At 47.1% G+C, this 19,602-nt stretch overlaps 1 protein-coding gene across 5 annotated transcripts in view; it reads right to left on the bottom strand.

Moving 5' to 3' along the window:
* The window catches only part of SMC3 (structural maintenance of chromosomes 3), a 573,351-nt gene that overhangs the window by 203,024 nt on the left and 350,725 nt on the right, over positions 1-19,602 (bottom strand). For all 5 annotated transcript variants that reach the window (XR_011511201.1, XM_070531360.1, XM_070531363.1 and 2 more), the window contains exon 24: positions 2,691-2,851. Coding sequence is in view for 4 of the 5 variants with exons in the window: in XM_070531360.1 (XP_070387461.1) it covers positions 2,691-2,851 (161 nt within the window). In the remaining variant the exon portion in view is untranslated. The remainder of the gene's footprint in view (positions 1-2,690; positions 2,852-19,602) is intronic.

Genomic DNA, 19,602 nt, shown 5'->3' with positions numbered 1-19,602 from the left:
AAGCAAGCCCACCTAGTTGAAATGGACAGCTGTGACCTTCTCAACGGTGCCAACTAAGTTTGAGCCAATGTTGATCCTGTTCAGCGAAGGTTAACCTAGCGCCGTCGAGTTCACTCGCTACCGGTGGACCTGAACTGAAATGTAAGCAGTTAGGTCGAACGAAACTGCTTTTATAGTTCAATTCTGGCGTCAGCATTTGAAATCAGCTACACTTCACTTCACACGGCGCGTACACAATAAGCGGTAAGCGGCGACACAGCGCTGTGCCAACATCTGTATGTCACCGTACCTGTAGGCTGTCGGCCGCCTTCACTACGTATATGGGTGGGCCTGTACCTGCTGCTTTGGCGACGCATTTCTCAATTTCAGAGATGCACTGTTTACCTCTGCGTCAAGCGGCAAACAAGAGACGGTGTATTCGGTATACAGCAGCATAAACAACCGCCTTGCTCATTTATACCAACACCGTGTGAGCGGTGGGATCCGCGCGTTTTCGTGAGAACATGGCCTACAAATGAGCACTTATGCGAGCACAGTTTTCTCTAATAATGCTCTATGGCACGCTAAAACTGTAAGTATGGTGGAGTTAAAGAAAAGCGAGATTGAGTTAACAGCCCATAATACAAGTATCTGGATCACAGTTGAAGTGGTTTGGCTGCTAATATTGACTCAACTCAGGGTGTAAAAACATGGCACATATGCGCAGATGTGCATGTTTTGCTACATTTTGACACTATTTCATATCAGCGATGGACATTTTTCACAATATTTGTCTATAACAACGACCTGCGGCTGTAGATGTCGATGTAAACAAGTGCACCGCTTTAATAAATCCAACGCAGAAGGCTGCGCTCAAAGACTTTTTGAATATGCGAAACGTCTAAATAATGTGTAAAAAGAATACAAAAAGTGATGTCCAAGTGCAGAAATCAGTGACAAATTCCAAGGCAGCCGTGCTGCCAAACGGAACTCAGCGTGCCTTTATCAGCCGCACTGTTTGCAGAACAGCGCACTCAGGCCTGCTCACCCAGTAGTCATTCAGTGCTAAATGGCTTCAGGAATGACATGCTGTCCTGAAGAAGCCAATTATGAATCGCGATCCGCAAAACGCACAACCGACACGCACTCAACGCGGGCACAGGTACACAAATCAACCGGCGAAAGCCCCGGGACCCTTCCAAAACATTTTCAGTGGCATGCGGCAGGGCGCAGCACAGCAAAATGAAAGAGGCGGATCGGAGATCGCAGGGAGAGGCCTTCGTCCTGCAGTGGACATAGAACAGGCTGATGATGATGATGATTTCTGGCACATGAATGATGCAAGCCACTCATGCTAATCCTAACAGCCCGCTGCAACACTAGACTGTGGTGCACTTTGTGCGCATTTTTATTCAGGATGAGGTAGAAATGGATACAGCAAGGACACAAACTAGCTTGCATGGATGTGTGCCATGCAGCCATCAGCACACCTGTACTGTGAATTCTGTATGAATATGCCCGGGTCAAGCGTTTACAATATGCTGCTTAAATGTCCAATCGTGATATGCCAGCAACATGTCAACCAGGAGGATGACTGCTGTGCCGGGTTCCAATTTCAGAAGCGACTTCCTGTCACAAACCGTCATCCTCGCTTCTCATCCACCTGTCTCGTCTTGCGTGGCGCTCAATTGGCACGCCGAAGCATTGCAGTCCCTATGTGCTTGGCCCTTTCCCTGCGGCCACTGCATCAATGAATACTGACACCCCACAGACGATGTTAGAGTCGAAAGTGGCTTTCAGCTTGTAGAACATCTGAATCGATTTCCACTGACGTGCAACCCTGCAAGCACGAATGAAAAGCGTTTAGCGTGAACCCACAAATTGCACAGAAATGAGCCTTGGGCGCCGCTGCCACGACAGCCTTTCCACCAGGTGCTGATGCTGCATGCAGTGGTTTTCTTAAATCCAAACTGCACTGTAAAAATTTGGCCAAGTTCGTATGAGGTTGGATTTGTTTTGGCTGCTCGTGTAACTATAAACTGGCATTAGCGGAAAGACCTTTTCTATGAGAAGACATACCCAATGGTGCAGACATCGTCAGTTTGGAATTCCATGCCCAAAGCAACACAGAGAAAAGGTCAAGTATCCTCCAGGCTTTCTTGTAGAAAGCATATCACAATGGGATGCTATTTGTGTTCTTGAAGCAGAGTGGCGATCTCCTCTTGCCGGTAATGAACAGCTGCAGTTTGCACAAGCCAGTTTGCACAGTTTGCACAAGTTTGCATGTGCAGCGAGCAAAACTGAGAAAAACACCTTCCTCATTGTTTCTGCATGGCATGCAGTTCCCTTCAAATCAATTTTTTGTTTGGAAGCATCTGTCAAAACAGTGGCATTTCGAATTTGTTGGCGTTAAATATTTCTGACGCCACGAGAAGTGATTGCGTCGATTAAAAAAAGGGCACTTCCAGGGGTGAGGCACAGCATTCGATATTCGACGTGGCAGTGAACAGCAGTTCGACACATGTATAGTACAGTGCTTTACTTTTTCATAGTATTTGCAAAGAGATGTTGCAACAGTTCGATATAGATAAATTAGTGATGTGATATATACGAGTATCATATATCCGGGATCGACTGCACCGACCACAGACTGAGTGAGCGACTCTGCTGAAAAGCCTTCTTGTCAAGGGGTAGAGAAACTTGTTACTCACCTTCTTCAGCAGAACAGACTGGCGGCTCGTCATTTTCTCAAGGTCTTTGGCATCATCATTGATCCGCTCTTGCCAGTCACGCTCTTGGCTCTTCCAGTGCTCTAGCTGTGACTGGAGGTCCTTCTGTTCCTTGGTATTTGCTTCAACCTGCTTTTCCAGTGCTGAAAGCAACAGAATGCAAATATTGTCACTAAATACTGCGACGAGCCAGTTATTTCAACAGTCTCGAAGTATAAAGAAGAGGGGATTTGAGGCAAAATTTATAGCCAGTAGTGGACATACAAATTCCTGTTTTAATCACTATAGTGGAACCTTATTTCAAACTCCAGTAAGACAGAAAAGCACTATTAGAATAAAACTAAGTTTGAACAGAGAGCTGCTTTGGATATTGTGCTTGATAACATGGATAGTAGAGCGTACAATACAAACATCAACTGATCATTCGAGATCAGTGAGGTCGACCTAAAGGTTCGAAAAAATGGAGCACAAAATATTGAACTTACCGCAACATACATCTGTTCCATAGGCAACCACAAAAGCTGGTCAATGTATTGCTGCACGCATGCGACTGTATGTGATTTAATCAGTCTGCATTTTGACCATTGTCATGGCTGTTACTACATACAGACAACAGCACAATATCCATCTGCAGCAAGTCTCCATTTCCTTTCTCTTCACAACAGTTGCCATTTGACGGTTCCCTCACGTGCCCTCTTCAATGGAGACATCGAGGGTGAAGTTGGTGCTGCTTGACGCTGCTTAATAATTGTACCGATGAGGTGCCCACATTTTTTTTTTTTTTTTGAAACTGAATCAATTAGTATTGGTCAGCAACTGTACCATATCACCGAGGCCCAGTGACTTATCATGCATTCTTGGGAGCACTGTCTCAGGAATTATGGATCACACAATTACATGGCCAATTTTTTTCGAAATTGTGGAGTTTGATGTGCCAAAGTCCCACCATGATTATGAGGCTCACCGTACTGGGGAACTTAGGAAATTTTTAGCACCTGGGGACGTGCACTCAATGCACAGCACATGGGTGTTTCTACATTTTGCCCCCATCGAAATGCGGCCACCTTAGTTAGGATTTGATCCTGCAACTTTGTGCTTAGGGGCACAATGCCATAGCCACTAAGCCACCCTGACAGGAAAGCGGCTAATTCGAGGTGGGAATGCAAAGAGAAGGATGATGGCTTTGGTGTGCCTTGTGGAGTATGCACTTATCGGGTCATGCCACTGCATTTAGCAGTGTGCAACCCCTTGAAAGCCTGATTTATAAATGCATCATAGTTGCTTTTGAAGTGCCGCATGTGATGACATAAATAATAAAATTATGTAATTAAATGGCACTACATTAACAGGTTCCATTTCCAAGGCAAGCATCGTTACAGTGGCTATAGTGGTGGACAACTTAATTTTTTTATTCAGTATCCACAGACACCAAAAGGCATACAGCGGGGGGAGGGGGGGAATGTTTTACAAAACAGTTAGAAATGTTCACAAAAGATTTTTACATGACATGTGAGGAAAAAAAAAAGAACAACCAAATGTGGCAATGAAGGCAAAGCTACAGAAACAAAGGGTGCACAAGTAAGAGCGCTCAAGAAAAAGTTCCACATTCTCACGCATTAGTTTCAAGTGGCTCTGAATCACTCCTCGAGCTTGGTGAAGAAACATCGCCCAGTGATAGCACATGCTGCTGTGAACATCTAAGCCAAATTTTGCAGTCATGCACAATTCATGCAGCTCAAAAGTAGAACACAAAGTCACCTTTTTTTCAAACACACTCTGTTGTTCAAAAGCCTTCTCGTAACGCTTTTCGGGGTCGCTATATTTCATCGTATAACAGATCCATATAACAGATTCCCATACGTGTCTGCAAATGGCCAATAGCTGACATCAATCAAGAGGGGTGTTTGGATCAGTACAGTTCTTCCTACTGTTCCGGTGTATATTTATTGACACAGCTTATTAAAGATGCTGAAGTAAGCAAAAATCTGCATTTCGAATTTCAATAGGAACGACACATTTCAGAAAGTACAACTATCGTACCAATTGGCGACTACCATCTGCTAAAGCTTGGTCATGCTGAACAGGAATGAAGCTTTGGCCATAATGCTTATCAATGTCGTAGCTGCTAGGTCTCGCTAATTTCTATGAGCTTTGAACACTTAACTAGCCTCAAACCATGCAAAACTAAAGGTCAGACCAGACATATGCTTGCCAACGTGCGCTCACTCCTGGCCGCTTCTGGCTAGACGCCTTGGCAGACTTCGCTACGTATTGAGCTACAGCACAAAATGTCCCCTTTGGATGTAGCTACTATCCGTCATTCAAACTGGTGCAGGCCAAAGCTGGTCAACACCACCTAGCAGTCAGACTGGAACACACATGCACGAGCATGTGTTCCAGCCTTGTCATGCACATAGTTAGCCATTACAGTTGTGTGTAGCTGTGTCTGCAGCGTAGCCTAGCTACCGCTGCCGCCATGGGGTACTACAACGAGTTTGCTCGCTGCGGCTCTCCAAGGACAACAGCACGCTCTATAGGTGACATAACTCAAGGCTCAAGTGCCAACATTTGATGAACAGGCCATCTGCTTCCCAAGTTGCACACTGTTGATATCATGGTCGAAGATTGTCCCGTTAGGAATCCTTTCAATGTGAATACCAGAGTGCGGCATCCATCACTGAACCGATGTACGCACTGCCAACGTACTTGCACGAGCAAACATGTAGTTTGTTCGATCCTCGGAACTTGTGTGATTGTCATAGATATAAATGCGACAGGAAATGTGCTACACGTGTCACTCGGTGCGAGAATAGCTTCACGTAGCTATCTAGTACACTGTAGTCAGTGGTGTAGCCAGAAATTTTGTTCGAGGGGAGGGGGGGGGGGGGGGTTGAAGCTCGGCCTCCTCCTTATAGAATTTGTCAAGGGATCAAATACACAAATACTAACTGCATTTCCATTGCCAAAAATACTGCAAACGAATTTTTGAGCGCAACGCACTGTGTAGACAAGTCAAATATGTATTTTTCTTTTTCATAAAAGAATATGCTCGTATGTCCCAAAAATTGTGCCCAAAATAATGGATATCAATGCTTCAGAGTTTTTTTGTCTATTTAATAAGTAAAGAAAATATCACACGAACTTTAGAACTATATCAGTTGGAAGCCAGCAAAGCAGTGCATGCCACTGATATGAAAAATGTAAAGGCCATGAAATGACAAGTAGAGGAGAAATATTTTAATGAAACTTTCGTATTCAAGAACTTTGTTTAGATATCTGTACATATGCAACGGCCAGGGAAAATCTCAATGACACTGTCCTTTGTTACAATGTATTAGGCAGGAGCAGCTGTCACTGGTTGTGTATTGTGAGTAGTTTGCACCTAAATTATAGTCGCAACAGAGAGCACATATAAAAAGCAGGAGTTCTGCAAAATATACCGAGGGCGAGTCTAATGATAGTGAGCCAATGCAAATATATGACAAACGGGGTACTTTACTTGGGTTGTTGCTTCAAAAAGTCTTTAACTGACCCTCTCATGTCATCGTCTGACACAAATCTGGTTCCCTTGAGCTGTTTTTTCAATTTCCCCAAATTGTGGAAGTCACAAGGCGACAGGTCTGGGCTGCATGGCAGATGTAGCGTATCCCACTTGAACTTTGCCAGTTTTGTGTTAACCACATTAACAATGTGGGGATGGGCATTGTCGTGGAGCAAGATGATCCAATTCTTCAACTCTTCAATACACGCAGCCGATCTGGCGTTTTACAATATCGGAAACGGTTGACAGTCTCTCCACGTTTAGCAAATTTGTTCAGTAATGGCCCCTGATGATCGAAAAGAAAGTCAACCACACTTTTCCGGTAGAAATGACGGCCTTTGCTTTCTTATGGGATGGTGAATTTGAATGTTTCCACTGTAAGCGTTGCCGTCGGATTTCAGGCTCGTAATAGTGGCACCATGATTCATCCCGGGTGACAATTTCAGGCAAGTCACCCTCATTCTGATACTGGATCAGATGAGTCAAAGCAGCACCGAACCTCTCCGTCTTCTGACCGTGGTACAAAATATTGGGCATCCATTGTGCATGCAACAGCCGATAACCGAGATGTTCATGAATTGTGGCTTGAACCGAACCGTCACTGATGTTCACACACTCTGCCAGTTCACCGATGCTTATCCTCCGTTCTTGTCTAATCTGCTCATCAACCTTTGCAACTCTGTTGGGGCGGATTGCACGGTGGCTTTGGCTCGGTCTTGGATCGTCTTTGAAAATTTCACGTCCTTCTTTCAACCGTTTGCTCCAACGCTTCAAAGTGGCCAATGACATGCAATGTTCAACGTACACGGCAGCCATACGGCATGCCTTGCATGTACTCGCATGCCTTGCAGACAATGAACCGAACCATTAATGCACGGTGTGGGTTGGCTCACTTTCATTTGACGCGCCCTCGTATGTTAGAATTGTGAAGATACCATGGAATATACAAATGTGAAGATGCAGCTTGATAAAAAACAAAAGTGTCACTGGAAACGAAGTTCACTGCACGTATACACAAAACCTTGCAACAAAATATTTATATATGCGTATTAGTCTCCAATAAATCTATGTATCTAAGAAAAAGTCACCGTATATAATGCGTCTAACAAGGCAAATAAATATGTTGGGCAATCATAGATTCACAGATCACAGAATCCTAAGGCCCGCCCCCTCCCCCCCTTCCCTTTACTCCCCCTGACGTATTGCACGCGACAGAAGGCGGCCTACTTCGTCCCTGCTTTTCTCCCTTGTGCACACAAGACTGAGCCACCATCGTTGGTTCACCATTGCAACCCCCCCCCCCCCCCCCAACACTTTCATTTGCACATGCAGCATTCGGCGCGCAGTCACGATGTTATCACCCATGAACTTTATACGGAACATGAGGGCGATGGCAGGAATGCACCTGGGGTGCCCAAATAAATCCTATCGCAACAATGTAATAAGAGTCTCCAGCAACTGTAGCGTTCGGTGGCCCATTACTTCCCACAAAAGAAGTAACAAAATCGAACTTTCACCATGCGACAATTTGCTGCGCCGCAACAATGTCTTTCCTTTTTTTTTTTTTTTTCGTGGGGCGGGGCATCGAAATGAAAAAAAAAAATGAAGCATATTGGCCACAATTAAATGCCTCCTTTGGGCACCTAATATGCCTCCTTTAGGCACATTCGGGCACCAAAAGAATATCGAAGAAAACATCAGACGCTTGGTCCACCGAGACAAGACTTTCCGAAAAGGTTGCGCTCAAGTGAACGCATTGCAATCCGTTGAGTCCCTGCAGAGACAAGACTTTCCGAAAAGGTTGCACTCAAGTGAACGCGTTGCAATCCGTTGAGTCCTCGCAGTGATGGCGGCGAGCGACCAGTTTCTTTACTCGACTGCTAGCTAAATAGCGTTGAAAACTCTGCCAGGCAATAATCCCCTCGTCCAGACAAAAACAAACACGCACTGAAGTGCGCTGCGCGATGGTTGGAGCAACGCAAGAAAAACGCATGCGCTCAAGCTGGCTCTGGCAGCCCGCAGGTAGCGAGAACTAGAAAATTGAAGAGGCTAAACGTGTCCTCGCGACTAAAAGTCAAAGTAGAAATATAAATAAGAACGTAGTTATCCAGGATGTCTACCAAGTTGACATTTCCAAATTCCCTGAGTTTTGCAGGTTTTCCCTGATTGGTTTTGCTAAATTCCCTGAGTGACACAGAACTTTGTTTTATGTCGAGACGGGCTAACACCACGTCGCCCAATGCAGTCACTCTCTAATAAGCATGTTAAAAAAAAGTTGCAGCTTCGCCCAAAAGGCAAAGCATCGATCGCGATAGCAAAGTAGTAGACAGCTATACGAAGTAAGGCTAGTAGTTTTATCGGCCATATAAATTTGTAACATTTACTTACTAACTAAATTAACAAGCATGGTGTCACGCATGCAGAAGCAACTGTGAACACATCTCACTTGATGACCACGGAAAATTGCTGTCACAATGGTGGAGTGAGAAAGTGCATCAGCAGCAATGAGCGAATTGACTTTCATGCTGCCTCTCGCTTCAACGCGAACTAAGCGTGGGAAACAGCGCACGGCGGACCCTGTCCCCGTCGCAGATGGCTGTCAAGATACAGCGGCTCGGTCATGCGCACACGGCCGCCGTAAGTAGAACGCCCCCTTCCCCTCACCGCCATCACCATTGCCCACGAGACTGAGGGATCGCCAGCCGTTTGTGCGCAGGCGCGAGTAACAGCGGGTGTGAGAGAGAAAATCAGTGGGCTTTTGCTCCTTGAATATACAACTCTGCCTAGGCACTATGGAAGAGGTTTCTTACCGCGTGTTGTATTTGTTTGTCCCTAGACATGCCGGCATTGCGGAGTTCAGAGTCCGCCGGCTGCCCGCGCGATGAGGCAGTGGGCACGGACGCCCCATTTGGTGATTGCTGTTTCTGAAGGGGCAAGCTTGTATAAGTCGTGGGTCGCTTTTTTCGTCGCGACGATAGATGAGATTTTTTACAAGCACTGCTCCAGAAGCACACATGTAACCGGCAAACGGAGGACTCAGGAGAGCTCTTTCGGTGATAATATAGCAGACAGCGCAGCATCTCCAGGGCACCCAACGGGTAGCGGGGGGATCCAGGCTGGAAGCAAGGCGCCCCGTGGGTTGGTGCCGCAGGGGCCGAAGCGTACCAGGGGGTGTTCGCATAAAAAAAGTGGCTGTCCACGATAGCGGACATGCCATCTTATACACCCCAGGTATGCGCAGGCCTTGGCAAGTCCCAACCCACGGACCAGTCCGAGTTCTAGCTTTGGTGTCCTGGAGGTGCCGCCAATAATGCGAAATAATGACACATTGTTAGAATTAGTAAAGTAGACGATTGAATAAACATAATTACGTCCAGCTGTCAACTTGTGACGCTAAGCTCGAGCACTACCGCGCCCCACGACTTCTGCAACACCAGTCAGAACTTTGCCTCTGAAGGTACATCGGACAGATGTCGACATTCTCGCGCCTGCGATGCTGGTGCTGAGTCAGTCATGGCCACCGGCGGCCTTTCAGCCGCTTGTGCTCAACTGACTGAGCACAAGCGCCGCAGCCATGAGACAGCATGTCCGAGACAGCGGTCACCACATCAGGCGTCAGTGCCCGCTGCTACACCTATTTTACCGCACCGGCAGCCAGCGTCCGAGCGTAAACAAACTTGACCTCACTCCGCAATGCCGGCACGCCTAGAGACAAACGCCTACACATATGCGCTAAGAAACCTCTTTCGTAGCGCCTAGGCAGTCATACATTCAAGGAGCAAAAGCACCCAGATCTTCTCTCTTGTGCCTGCTCTTACTGGCGCCTGCCCACAAACGGATGCCGATCCCTCAAATGAACGTCTCGTCCGTTCCCCTGGTGCCTTGCCCGCAACGGTGCACTTCCTCACTGCATTCCTCCCTCGAGTGCGCGAGATTGAGCCGCTATCAATGGCTCTAGGCTTCCACTCGCAGATACAGCATGCGGGGCACGCCAACGATTTTATCGCCCTTGGACTTTACACGGAGACTCACGGCGATGGCGACGGTAAAAATGCACCTGGAGAGTCCATATAATTGCTACTGCAATAACAAAAACGCCTAATCTAGTTTGAATAGTAAGGTGTAATGTTTACTTCATTAAATAAGAAAACAGAAGGAAGGGGTTAGTAAAATGCACAGCAAGTAAAATATTCTCGATAAAAAAATTGGTAAAACCCTTTGCAAATTGAGTCGAATATTGTCAAATACGAATAGAAGGGAGGCGCTTATAGAAGCGATTTTTATCAAGTGATAGCAACCATTTTGGTTTGAGGCCCGAACTTTCTCACAAGTGATTCTCTCTAAGCAGCTACAAAGTCAACGTCAACCGTCCTGATTTACGGTCAGCTTGCGCACAATGCCCCAATGTTGCGTTTCACTGTTTTAGAGAGTTTATTTCAGTTTGAATGAGGGACACCTGCATCTCGGCGTCAGCCAACACTTTCTGCTTTCCTAGCTCGAGCTGCTTCAAAGATGCGGCGACACGCTTCCTTTCTCGTTCGTTCTCGAGTGCATTGGCCCTTTCTGTTTTCGTCCTTTCTAGCTCCTCCTTCCACCGTGCATTCGCCCCACGGACCATTTGACGCATTCTCTTGGTCACTTCTACGCTGGCAACTCCTCCAGCCGATAAAACGGCGTCAAAGACGATTTGTTGGGCGACCAGAGATTGTACCTTCTCATTTTCGACAAGACAGCCCTTGTTAACAGAAAATCCCCGCTCTACAGACGCATTTCCGTGCGAAAGAGAGAGAACCATCTTCGCAAAAGTGAGTAGTTCCTTGTGTGAACCACAGATGCCTGCCCAAAGGGTATCCAGCCGATCCTTGCTCCTGTAAAAAATTTTCAACGCTGCTTGCGCCAAGGCTAAGGAGCACACATGCATGTAGGACAACATAGCCTGATCAGCTTCTGCTCCGGTCATCCATTGGTGTTCCGTCACAACTTCGAGTGCATCAGTGAAACACCTTTCCCCAAGCTCGGGAATCAGCGCGCACGCGGCATTCAGAGAGGACGATCCCCTCGTCAGCTTAAATTTCAATGGCGACCTTTCCGAGATTTTTTTGGCGCAGTTCTTTATGAAAGCGGCGCAGTCCCTTCTGAACTCAAAAATAGTACCATCTAAAAGTTTTGGGGCCTTTCGGAGCACATTCTTTGTAGGAAAGCCAAGGTCGATCTTGGGCGTCGCAAGAACGTTCGCATGCTGGTCCATGTCAACCTTTATCAACTTCAACGGACTGTCTGCTGCCATCATCACTTCCTTCTTCACTATTATACTCATTAGTGATCGCAGAAGATTTTCCAATGCTGTACCAAGAAATGGAAGCATAGGCAAATCCGTCCGGAACTGAGCCAAGAATGGCTGCAATTCTTCCGCGATACAAAGCATAAAAGCTTTACAGACAACAGAGGATCGTGGATGGATGTTTCGACGCTGTAACTGGCACTGGTCGGTCGCTTGTTCTCGTTTCGACACGACTCAACGTACACCTTTAGGTAAGTCAGGACCTCAAGAGCCCTCGAAATTACACGAACCTTTTCAAGCCATCGCACAGAGCAAAACTTCAAAGGGTAAATGCTGCTCCTGGTAATGCATGCGTATTCAGCACGTCAGGCAGGTACGCATTTAAATAAACTGTACATAGCCCGGAGAAATTCCACAAGTTGCCACTCTGTTGCCGCGTGCCCGGTTTTGAACGCGCCGTTCCCTACATGAAGGCCAAAGCTTCCAACGTCGAGAATTTGGCGGCCGCCATTGGATTCCCACAGTTCTTGCTTGATCTCAAGGAGAAACTTCATGTTTACGTTTGGCCCGTCCATTGATATCTGAAGAATTTTCAAACGTGAGAGTCCATCAGTGGCACTCTTAAATGCAGACACCAATTCCTCAGCTCATGTGCGCCCAAGAAAGCATGACGTCAGGTAGCGTGTTTTCACGCTTCCCTCTGCATCCGAGCGAACCAATACGTCCATTTGCTCCTTTTGTGCAACTTTGTTTAACGATTCGTCAAACGCTAAGACGAGGTAGAAGGCTTGGTTCAATTCCGACACGAGGCTCTCTCTAAAGAAAGGTGCAAGGCCATAGACAATAGTATATCCCACCTTATCTTTGCCAAGCTGCACTTTCTCGGCAGTAGCTGTTGATGAGACCCTCAACGGGAACAGAGAAGCCGATGCCAGGGCAGCACGGAATGACATGTGCGCCATGACAGCATTGAGACACCACATCACTTCTGTGTCACGTTGAAAAATATCCTTTGCTGCACACTCGGGTTGGATGTCCGTAGCTGTGGTCGAAGCAGATGAAGGCGGCGCAGAACCTGACGCCACTGACCCAGCTTTGATCACAACAGCGCCCGACGGTTAACTTGCGGGCGGCGTAAGAAACGAAGCTACAAAAGGTGTCCTGGCTCCGTTTGTAGCAAGTCAATGCTTCTTACTTACAGCAGAAGCTTGATGTGGGTGAGTTGGTTATGCATACTTGATGAAATGAGCGCTACGAAGACGCGGACGAAAGAACAACATGTACGACAGACAAGGCGCCTTGTCTGTCGTACATGTTGTTCTTTCGTCCGCGTCTTCGTAGTGCTCATTTCATCTTACTTACAGCGTGACTTGTCACCGCTCTTTTTCCCATGTTGCTCAGCGAAAACTGCTTTCTGCATAGCGTACAGTACGCCACGTTCGTGTTATTTTCAACGGGCCTAACCCAGGTGGCAAACTTGAAATGTTTCGGATTCGTCCAGCCCTGGACGAAAGTACACTTGGACACGCTCATACTTGTCGCACCAAACAAAGCTTGGCTGATGCACCACTTCAGTAACTAAACCAAGTCGGGTCAGAACAGGGTCACTAAAACTGAAAAAAAAAAAAGAAACACGACACAGTTCGATACTTTGAATCTCTGCTGGCGTCAGCAGATCACGGCAGCATTATGGCAGGCGTGAAGCTATAGTCGCCCTCTGCTTTGCCGCCTGCGTCCCCCACGTGCCACCCCTCGAGGTAGATATGCACGCTACCATCAAAGCATTGCGCAGGAAGAGTTCGTTTAAGACACGTGCTGGAAAGTGGAAGCGTAGCGACAACTTTCTGTGGCTCTGCAGGGCAAGCTACAGAGGCAAAGCGCGCGCAAGTGAGCGCTTCTGAAGGGTCCCGTGTTTTCATCCATGTTAGCTTAAGCTGGGGAAGAGAAAACAAACACCTTATTAGAAACAGTTAAATAAGACAAAACACTCCACTGAACATAAAAGGTTACTTATTTTGCGGCTTTTCCCTTCCCCGTCTGGGCAAAAGGGAAACCGCCGCTCGTGGAAGTAGCGTTGATTCTCCGAGCAACCGAAAGCACTGTCGAACGCTGGCGGACTAGTTGGCGTGGTAACACATGGGCAGAAGCTCCGCCCCCGCAGCTTTACCTTCATAGCCATAGAAAGTTGTCCACGATTGTATAGTCTCGCTCGCAACGCTTTTTGCCGCCTCGCTGGAGTTTTCTCGTCTGGGAAACAACAAGGGGGGGGCACCGACGACCGTTGAAAAACCTGATTGCGAGCCTTACGAAGCCCGTTCTCTGCATTACGTGGTGCCATCAGTGACGGCGCCGAGAAGTGTCCGCATAATTTCGACTCGCTTCGAAAGTGGAAGCATCGCACTTTTTGCCGCTTTCCTGGCACATTCTCTAGAAAGTACAGTGCGGGAGGCCAGCGATGGCTGGCCTCCCGCATTGTTGTTGATATTCTTTTCTTTGACATGATGGCACAAATGAACCGCCACAACGCTTCGTCTCATCGGACCTCGCTGCGTGCTTTGTCGACTTGTCTGATAGTGTGTTAATTTGGCTTGTCTCTTTTTATGGTCCGATGTATGAATTTAGAAAAGTTAACGCAAATTTGGCATCAAATGTTTATAACAACATCAAAACCATAAAGTTTCGGAATTGAAAATCTAAAGCACGACTTTGGAAGTGTCAATGCACCTTTCGTATCAAATGTTTATGAGAATTTTATAGCCATAAATCCATGCGCTCCGTAGATTCCACGGCCTTCGCGAGATACCGCAACAAGCCCGCTCGCCGTCAAAACGCCCTTGAAACTTTGTGCTCAGATGGGGCTCCTCGCGTCATGTGACTCCCGGTGCATGGGTGTCGCCGCGAAATCGAGCCCGAGTTTGCAATGTTCGCACTAAAATGTCTTTTTGAGCATGACAAAGCCATGCTAGACAAAATCCAGAATGATTTCCGGCGCCGGGGGTGGTTTGGTCGGCGGTGCATGACAGCTCGAAAAAATTTCGGGGGAGGCTGAAGTCCCATAAGCACACGCCCCACCCCCCGGCTATGCCCCTGACTGTAGCATAGGTAAGGGATGGGACACTGTGAGCTCAACCATAAGCCGAAGGATAGCCTCCGAGCAAGTTTGGCGCATCAAACGCGCCAACATAAGTAGTACCATCTCTGTTAACATCTGCAATCAAATTTGAACTGCGTCCCACGATGACGTTCAGCAGGTGGTGCGATATCTAAGGCAAGTGATGGCATCATTTTATGCACGGTGGCGCAATGATCACCCCGGTTCCCCGATAATAAAAGAGGCGCACATGACGTAAGGCAGTCAGTGCGGTTCTCGCCCCTACTATGATATGTGAGTGTTTCCTGGCCCATTTACGTGCTTTAAGGCTGGACATCACAAGTGGCGATAAGGGTGGGATTATTTAGGCCTACGCAGCAGCAACACCGACACTACCTACAGCTATGCCAGCAACTATAGGGAAACTGGAAGCTTTCGAAGCAGCAGCCACGGATTGGATGGAATATCATGAGTGAGTAGAGCGTTACTTTGGAGTCATTGATGTGCCAGAAGAAAAGAAGACAGCCGTGTACCTCAAATGCTGTGGAACAGGAATGCACTCACTCCTGCAGACCCTAGTTGCGCCGCAGAAACCTGCGGACGAGAATTTGGATAGAATACTTACGGTACTCAATGAGCATTACACACCAAAAGTGTCGAAAGTTGTGGCAAGCTTCAGGTTCTTCTCAAGGCACAGACCTGACGATGAGCAAAACGAGAACAATGTGAAAGCGAGAGCATACGTTTCGACATGTGGACTTGTCTTCTTCAAGGCGACATGAGCTTTCCTCGCCACAGTATATATAGGTGCGGTTCTTCTGGGGAAAGGGCGTAAAGTGGGTGGGGGCGACAACGAGCGAAGGTGTGTTAGCGACGAGGGTGTAGAATTGAGAATAAAGGAGTGCTAGGCACAAGGCCAGCGACACGGCCGTTTGTTACTCACGTGTCGACGGGCGTGCATCAGCCAGCGTGTCAACGGCATGCACAGCAGCCGTCTATTACCTGTTTCACTGTTACCTGTTTATTGTCCCGTTTTGCCTATATACTGTTTCTTAGAGAATATCGGGGAAACGAGACAATCAATGAACGTAAGATCAAACGGACATCACACATACACAGCTAAAGAGCTTCCCAAAGCCATCGCCGAGCACTTCCACCAACCAGGTCATAACTTTGATGAACCTAAACTCTACATGTTACAAATTTCCGATCTGAACGAGAAAGAAAATACAGAGAATCATACCGTATCCACAAGTTAAAGGGACACTAAGGGTTACTCTAAGTCAAGTTAAAGTGATAAAGCAATGCTCTAGAACGTCTAAGGCGTCAATATAATCGCAAACAGAGCTTTAGTAACCAAGAAATTGAAGTAAATGCATGACACGATTTGAGACCCCCCAGTGATATTCCAGTACTAGCCCGATGACGAAGGCACTCCTTATCATAATTTATGTCACTCCAACGTTACTTATCACCGTGTGCCAACGAGTTAACTTCTTCGTTCGAAGTGGTTAAGTGCCATACCTCTGCTACAGCACGTTGTGAAAGAGCGAAAAATCGCATAGTGTGCTCGCTGCACTTTCGTCCAGAGGATTACGAGTTCAACGCCGACTTACTAAAGTCCTGTGGAGTACCTTTCAAAGCAATGCTTTCCCGTAGTGCTGTTCTGTTGGTCTTGCCTGCATTCTCCGAAGCGCAAGAACTGCAGGTCGATAACGGGGCGGTGAGTGCGGCATTTAGTTTTTACGAAGGAAAAGCTACAAATGTGCGAATATGTACAGCCATGACATACAGTTGCCGTCGTTAGTACGCAATGACGCCGGCAGCGCGACCCCTCAGCAGCAGGTCACGTTCATCAGTGCTTAAGGGGGGACGCGGCCCTGGAAAACCGAACAATCGCGAAAAAGTCGATTTTTGAAAAACCATATTTTTGGGTTGTATATCTCATAAACTACCTGTTCTGCAATTATCAGCACCTAATTCAACCTCAAAGTACAAAAAAAAAAACGCTACTTTTGAGGCCACCGCGGCCCACAAAACACGTGCAAATGCCGAAATGAAGTCAAACTTCGTGCGCACGTCATTCCCGGCCCATGCAGCCTGCCCGCGCCGTTTTGGTGTCATTTTGACCGTCAATTCTTTGTCTCCGTTTTGCCGCCTTGCAAAATGGCATCGTCGGAGCGGTTGAGGCGCAATTGGCGTTTTCCCGCGATGCGATGCGGAGCACTGATTGGCCGGACCAGCGCGTTCAAATCCCGCAGGTTAGAGCGCGCCTGCCATTGGCTGCTACACAGGCAGCGGCGGTTGCTCTCTTTGATGCCGCGCCCACCGCGTTCGCGTCGTTTCCCCTTGCTTCGTCTGCCTCAAAATGAGCTTGCGAGCTGCTCATTGCCTTGCGCCATCTTTTAAACTATTTTCTCAGCTTTTTTTTTTTTTTCGCTAGTTCTTTGCTGCTAGTGATGCTGCCAAAGCCCAAGACAGTGCAGATGTTTGGTGCGCAGGAGCGCGATGTGCTTCTTGTACGAGCATCGACCTTCTCATCTTCCGCAGCGAGTGCCGACTGCGTAGAAGCTTTTCAGCGGCAGAACTGTGCCGTCGGCTGTCGCCAGTCAAAATTCCGACACATTGAGTGGGCCTGGAGCCGCAAGAGTTAATTAAAAGCTCCGCAGGAGCTTTCTAATAAAAAAAAAACACATCTGTTCAACTTTAAGGCCCGTTTTCTCGAAATGGATTTTTTCGCTAGTAGTAGTGCTGGGGAAGGCGATATCTCAAGAACCGCTTTTCAGATTTGTATGCAGTTTTTTTCATTCTGTTCCTGAATTACTTTGCCAGGGGGTAACAGGCTTCTTTTTTTGAAAGCTGGTGCAGTTAATTTATAATAAGCAATTCGTCTTTGATGAATGTGGCCCTTACTGGCTACTTCAAATTCAAAGTTGTCTTAAAATTTTTTGGAGGGGAAAATAAAGAAAAGGGCTCTTTAGCCCCCTGGGATATCTATCAAGGGATCATCACAGTGAATTTCAGCTTCCTGCGATGTCCTGGCATTTCTCCAGGCTCTTCCTCAGGCATATACGTGAACCACCTAGCTAGACCTCAATAACTCTGGAACTAATAAACACGTGTTCATAAAACTTTGCAGTTCCTCATAGTTCGGTGGTGTGAACGTACCGTGAAAGTTTCGTACGGATATCCTAAAAAATAAAAAAGTCCAGTCTCCAGGTTAGCCTCCTCCCTTAAAGCGCTGAAGTCGAGCCCAGCATCGCGAGCCAATGTGTCGTTGCCAGGGTCGTCCATTGCATCGAGCGTCAAAGTTAGCGTCATCAAATAAAGAACCAGTCCCTTCCGCTAGCCACCATAGTTCCGCTTTCGTACTGCTGTCGCTCTGTCTTGGCTGTTTCTGTCTATGCATTTTGCGCAGAAGAGCCGAAGCGCTGTCTGCGGGCGTCGTTCGACTCACTGACGGCGCAATGTCACTATGAGACCATGACGTCACCACTCCTCTATCGGAGAAGGCGATTTGAACTGCGCTGGAGGTACACAGACGCTTCAGAATGCATTTTCTCTTAAAATAAGTACATTTTTCGCCTGAAACAAGCGTTTCGAGGTTTCTGGGATGGTATTTCAACAGTCCACGTTGACTTAATATTAACCTTTAGTGTCCCTTTAAAGATACTGCAACCAATAGGCATTGAAGGAAGGAAGGAAGGAAGGAAGGAAGGAAGGAAGGAAGGAAGGAAGGAAGGAAGGAAGGAAAGAGAAAAGCAGAAGGCTGGGAGGTTAACCAGAATAATGCCCGGTTGGCTACCATACACCGGGGGAATGGGAAAGGGGAAAACAAAGATGACATGGAGAGAGAAGAGGGAAGGAAAGAATAAATTAGCGGTGAGTTTGCTGAGGTGTGTCGTCTAATAGTAATTGCACTAATAGTCACAGACATTCACAAAAGCCTGTCATCCTCAAGAAACACAAAAGTACCTTTATAGGCCGACAAGCGATGGGGGCAGTGTTCCAGCAGCACCTGCACGGAAAGCGGCCGATTGTCCAGTTTTTGGAAAGTGTTAGCAAGTTCTCGTCTTTTTGGGGCATATCGTGGAGAGTGGCACAGCAGATGGTCAATATTTTCTTCCGTGCCACAGACCTCGCATGCTGCACTGTTTGTCACTCCAATTAATGTAGAGTATTCCTTTGTGACAGCCACTGCTAACCAAAGCCGACAGAGAAGGGTGGCTTCACATCAAGGAAGTCCGAACGGAGGTCGGAATTGCAATGAGGGGTTTAATTGATGCAGTCGTACAAGTCTCAAGTTTGGCAAGTTCCACTCGGCCAATGAGAGACTGGGTGCCAGGTGTCGAAGCTGCTTTGCGGTGTCTGTCCTCGAAAGCGGAATCGGAACGCTGTGCTCTTCTTCATGTGATGTGTGAGCAGCGTTATCAGCGGAATCATTGCCACTGATTCCCCAATGGCCAGATACCCATTGAAATACAACCTCGTGACCTTTTTGTTGGACGTGATGGTGATGTTTCACCATCACGCATAAACGTTTAAAGAGAGCTTCAGGAACTATTCGCTATGCTAAATTTCAAGCTACAGGCAACAACACTTAGTTTGTTTTTTTAGTGTTTTCTTTCTTTTATTTATTCAATTTCTATAATTTATTTTATTTATTTTATTTTTTATTTTTTTCACGAGCACCGGTTTCTCCTGCTCTTTCTATGATCTTTTTCAGAGACACAATAGCCCACGATAGCCCACGACCACCAGCGAAACAGGTCATAGAGGGCTGCTGTGCATGCCGTTGACACACAGACTGACACATGGCCATTGACACGTGATTGACAGATGGCCATGTCGCTGGCCTTGTGCACAGCACTCCTTTATTCTCAATTCTACACCCTCACCGCTAACACACCTTCGCTCGTTGCTGCACCCACCCGCCTTACGCCCTTTCCCCTTTAGAAGAACCCCACCTATATATACTGTG

The sequence above is a fragment of the Dermacentor albipictus genome, chromosome 1 (genome assembly GCF_038994185.2).
Source record: "Dermacentor albipictus isolate Rhodes 1998 colony chromosome 1, USDA_Dalb.pri_finalv2, whole genome shotgun sequence".
Lineage (NCBI taxonomy): Eukaryota > Metazoa > Arthropoda > Arachnida > Ixodida > Ixodidae > Dermacentor > Dermacentor albipictus.
The sequence above is the reverse complement of the archived record's forward strand: the minus strand, read 5'-3'. Positions and strand labels throughout refer to the sequence as shown.